A 5555-nucleotide genomic window follows, 5' to 3' on the forward strand; every position below is an offset into this window, starting at 1 on the left:
CTGAATCTTCTTGTCCATAAGCCAAATCAAAGGCTTCCTCAAATGATACATTCACACTTTAATTCACAATCTTCGTTCATTTATTATAGACTCGATATGTAGCAGGATTCTTTGAGTATCCAATGAAAACTGCTTCATCTGCCTTAGCACAGAGCTTACCTTTGTCCTCTTTATCATTTAAAACAAAACACCTGCAACCAAAAACTCGAAAGAATTTGATATTTGGTATTCGCTCAAAGACACCATTTTGTGTTAGCCTACATCATACTATGACTTATGCTCATACACTTGTTCGTTAGAGGTGTAGTTTCTAGAATTATTGTTCCCTTTTTGTTTCAGTGCCCTAATTTTGTACCTTTCGTAGTCCATGAACCTATCTTGTTTTGTGGAACAAGAACAACTATTATGCTCCCAAAGCATTTTGTAGGTGATCTTACATGTCGTTAACACTTGTTTTGTTTGCTTTCTCATAGTTTTGACAACACGTGTGATAGGACATGGTCCTTTTAATTTTAGCCTTGTTCACAACAATTTCATGACCTTGTCTCATCTATAGAACGGGGGATTAGAATGGTGATGAATTGCTTGATCTTGTCATATTCCTTGCATGATGGTTGGTCACTAACGTACTTCTAACCCCCTTACTGCTACCAGAATTGCATGAATGAATTTATGGGTCTTATTTGCTTAGAATATGAATTATTTTTGCACAAAATCACAACTTACGACGTATTTTATTTTTCTCCACATTTATTGAAATAAAGATTGAATGTATTTTATCAAAAATTAATGAATGCAAAACATATTTTGAATTTTAAAAGACTATAAATAATTGGGTTGTCATATTTTTTCATTGCCTGAACAATTACATCTCTAACAAATGCCCTCTCAATCTCCAAGTTCTTCTAATCATCTTCTCAATTGTCTACTATGTCGTCTTCACCTTAGGTACATTGTTTGCTCTAATCTAATTTGAGTTGCATGCGATTTTGAATCTAAGAATATTGATTGCTTCCTTTATTTTTTTGCAAGATGTGATGTAGAAACAAGAAAAATTTGACATTGGATTGTTTGAGTGGCATGAAGAAAAATAATCTCTTGATCCACAAAGCAACTTGGTGTGGGGATCCTAATCTAAGTCTGCATCTCCACTGGGGAATATGATTACATCCCTAACAAGAAATGAGGATCCCCAACCGGGAGTCGTGGACTTTTTTCCTTTATCAGTAATGGTTTATGTTTAAATCTCACATATTTCTAAAAATTTTGCTTTTACGGAGAATCAGAACAAATAAATTAGGATTGTAACGACATCCACAAAGAAAAAGACTACGAGTGTAACTAGGCTAGTAAAACTTCTTAAGAGACTACTTCAATAAATCATTTCAAAATATCTAAAATGTTGGAATCTTTGAGAAGTGGTTTTCCATCTTCACTTCCTATACTACCCCGAACAATGTACTCAACTAACTTGTACAAGTAGCCAACAGTCTTCTGGATCTAGGTAGGAACCTTCTGGTGCTATCTCGTCTTCTCATATTAACTTGCAAGAATATGAGAATATGACCCAACCAAAGGCTAATAGTATATCTTCAAGTTGAGATTTATGATGTATATATGCCATATATTTTTGTAGATTATAAAATGCCTCTGAGAAACATCATTGCACATAGTACCATTTATCAATCATCAGACAAACAAACAATACATGGAGTTATGCTTAACAACGATTGATATAGAGTCTTAATCAATTGATCAAGAAAGTCAACTGTTTTTTTTTTACCAATATAAGTTGGTGAGCACAAGATAGTAGGGGATGCAATTGGTAGTTCCTTTGGCTTGGCTAAAAAGCCTCGTCATCCCTTATTTAAAGATTTGTGGCTTATGTAATTTGCTTTTGTTGTTAAACTTTTATATAGGCATTTTTGCTCCCCTTATTTAATTAAATACTAACAAATCTCACACTACTTTGTAAATTATGATTATTGCTTTTGGAAAAATGGGATGGAAACCTCCTAATTATAAAATGATGCCCAAGGCAACAAAATATAAAAAGGACTACAACTCTAAGAAAAGACAAACCCTCCTAATTATAAATGATGCCCAAGGCAACAAAAGCCTAACTCAGAACCCAATAACAGATTTAATGACCCAATTACCCAACTTAGATAAGTCACCAGAAATGGACCAAAAATGACAATGTAAAAGCCTATATGCTGGTAATTAATTAACTCTAATAGAAGCATACCATTACTAATGGATCAAAAACAAAAACCCCTTCTAGCTATTCCCGATCTCCTCGTCCAAATCCCGATCTCCTCCTCTAAATCCCTATCCTTATGCATCTTAATTTCCAATACTAGAATCCATCATACAGTCATTCACACACACAACTGCTGAGACCAATAGATGCATATTAGAATGGAAAGTACACCACCATGGCTTCAAAATATATGTACCATCCATCAAGCATAGAGTCAACTCTTGGATCTGGTCCACTTATCAGCTGCCAACATATGAGAATCACCATTCTAGATGTAGCAACTACTATGTTATAGAATAAGCCATATATCAACAGTTAACATTTGAAGAAAGTTAACCGTTATCTAATGTGGACTAAACCACGTATCAGAAACTGGCATATGAAGTAGTCTAATTTCAGACCCGTAGATTATGATCAAATGAACCCATAATGTGGAAATTCAAACATTCCATAAAAGCAACGTTTGTTTTAGATCATACCAAAGAACTATAGCAGCTGATTAAAACTTATGACATCAACCAACATATCAATAAAACCACATAATCTAAAGTTGTCGTATTGCCAAAACTTCAGAAAACAATCATTACCACCAATATCCATAGTTATAAAAAATAAGCATGGTTATATGTAAAAAATTTGCCACATTGAAACTTCACTTTCTGTGTCGATAAGTAGTTTATGGCCATGCTTTTAGAAAAAATGCTTCAATACCATAAAAATTTGGATATGTTTATGGCCACAATGTTTTAGGCTATGACTTGTTTTTTCATGTGATATGGTGACAATTTTACACGTGGCCATAAGGATATCAAAAGTAGTCACGGTAGAATAGGCTGTGAATTGATTTGAAGAAAATAAAAACCGTGGCTAAAGGCCTACGGCTACGTTTTTTAACCGTGACCATTGTGAGTTTTTGTACTAGTGTCGTAAATAAAAGGTCGAAATATTTATGAAGGAAAGTGATTCTACACGATCATAAATATTACAGTGATTTCTTACGAACCTTAAACCCGATATTTTAACAATACCGAAGATGTGAAGCATTAAAATGGTAATGTAGCTATTTCCTAGACAATTCGATAAAAAGATATTAGAAAAGCCAAACAAAATATAACAGGGAACATTACATGTTTATTAAGCCTGCTTCATTTATTGAGATATTTAAAAATACATAAAATAACTTGAATTACATATGAAATAAGCATGAATTCATTGATTAACTTTTAGACACAAATATATKACAGGAAATCCAATACGAATTAAGCATATTSAGGCTCTCTTTTTTGTTTGAAGATTAGCTTCAAAGGTTCCTCCATTTTCAAAGCAATCCCGAATTTGTCATTCATGTTGAGCTTCATAGGATCAACATCATTTGGAAGAATCAAGTCGAACTCATGAATCAAAGATGCCAATACAAGTTGAACACTTTTGATACCTGAGGGCATTCCTGGACACATCCTTCTCCCCGAACCAAATGGCAATAACTCAAAGTCTTGACCTTTCAAATCCAATTTCGAGTCCATAAATCTTTCGGGTTTAAAAGATAATGGGTCATCCCAAACTTTAGGGTCTCGGCCCATYGCCCAAAGATTGACAAATATTTTGGAGTTCTTAGGAATTGTGTAATTCATAACCTCACAAGTTTCAGCCGCCATATGTGGAAGAAGAAGAGGCACSGGTGGGTGTAATCTCATGGCTTCTTTGATACTCGCTTGTAGATAAGGTAAGTTGGATAGTTGCGAGTCAGTGATTTTATTCGAGTTGATCTCCCTTTTAATCTCATCTACTATCTTCGACATGAYCTCTTTGTGTCTCACGAACTCGGTCAGAGCCCACACAAYTGAAGTGTGTGTTGTATTTGTTCCTGCTACGAATAATTCCTGAAAAGATAAAAAAATTCCTTGGATTAAAGAAGATCAATTGTAGAGAAAACAATTCCGATAGTTGAGATAGAATGTTATTTCTTTTAAAACAACATAATAATTTGATTAATCAAGGTTGTTGATGGAGAAACACAATTGACTTCATTTGTGTTGATTGTGTGTTCAATATAATGTTTATATACTATTAATGGTTCTTTTTTATAAGATATAATTTTGATCATCATCCGCTGCCTATAACTTTTGTTCAGCTACAAATTCAAAATTTTATACATAAATAGTCAAAAAGACTTACCGTAACCAACTGATTTATCTGATTGTTTGAGAAACCATTTTCAAGCAAGCGATCCAAGAAAGACCGTGCCTGCTCTGACGACCATGTTGAAGAATTGATCAAGGCTCTTCTTTCCTCTACGATATCCTCCCAATAAGCAAATGTCTTTTTATATTGTTTCATGGTTCCTTTTCTTATTCCTTGAAGATCAAATCTCTCAAATATYGGGAAAAAAGAACCCAAGTCTTTTATAATCCCTCCATWCTCAATGATTTTATGTAGCGACTCTTTTAACCCATCATGACTGCCACGTTCATCYTTCAAATCAAGGAAATCTCTTGCAAAGATGATGGAACTCAATGTGTTGAACAATGTAGTAAAAACTACATCCTCCACGTTAATCACTTGTCCTTGCTTTCCATGCAAGAAATCCAACAACCGGCCTAATTTTTCATCMCGTAATCCAGACTGGGATTCTAATGCTTTCGCCGAGAACATCTCGGTTCGGCAAAGGGTTCTTAAGTTTTTCCAGGTGTGATTGCAGTCTGACCAAATGAGGGAGTGAGGTATTAGGGATGTCTGTTGAAATGCAGTAGGCACAACACGTGAGGAAAGAAAACGATCTTGAGTTTTAAGAATTTCCATGGCTGCATCCGGTGAAGAGGCAACCACAAGAAGTTGCTTGCCTAAGCGGAGAGATATAAGAGGGCCGTATTGATTAGCAAATTTGGCAGTAGAGACGTGAGGTCTATCCCCTACCTGATGTAGGTTTCCGATGATTGGCAACCTTGGTGGACCTGGTGGGAGATTCTTTGAGGGTGTTGGTTTGGCTAGTCTGACAACTAGTAAGAGAAAGAAGATCGTTGATAGAACGAAGAGAGGGACCGAGAGATTATTATGTAAGAGAAAACTTGTGATATCCATGAAGAGTGCTTTTGAGAGGTGTACGGTTATATGTTGTTTGTGAATGATTTTGAACTTGGATATATAGGGTGTATTTCATTTCTAATGCAATTCAAATGAGGATTACGCCGGTCAACTAGTTTTGGCAGTGAAAACGGTGTAAGAAGACTATTAATTAGTGTAGTCAATTGTTAGTGATTCACATGGATTACTAAATAATTGTATGCCAATTATG

At 35.0% G+C, this 5555-nt stretch overlaps 1 protein-coding gene across 1 annotated transcript; it reads right to left on the reverse strand.

Moving 5' to 3' along the window:
• Positions 1–3411: 3411 nt before the first annotated feature.
• On the reverse strand, positions 3412–5341 carry LOC112504885 (probable (S)-N-methylcoclaurine 3'-hydroxylase isozyme 2). The gene is made up of 2 exons (XM_025108841.1): positions 4439–5341; positions 3412–4143 (listed from the first exon to the last, which is right to left on the reverse strand). The coding sequence occupies exons 1-2, from the start codon at positions 5339–5341 to the stop codon at positions 3523–3525; spliced, it is 1524 nt and encodes a 507-aa protein (XP_024964609.1). The 3' UTR covers positions 3412–3522.
• Positions 5342–5555: the final 214 nt, after the last annotated feature.

Source organism: Cynara cardunculus, unplaced genomic scaffold, assembly GCF_001531365.2.
Source record: "Cynara cardunculus var. scolymus isolate 2C unplaced genomic scaffold, CcrdV1 Un_Scaffold_7227, whole genome shotgun sequence".
In the NCBI taxonomy this organism is placed as follows: Eukaryota; Viridiplantae; Streptophyta; class Magnoliopsida; order Asterales; family Asteraceae; genus Cynara; species Cynara cardunculus.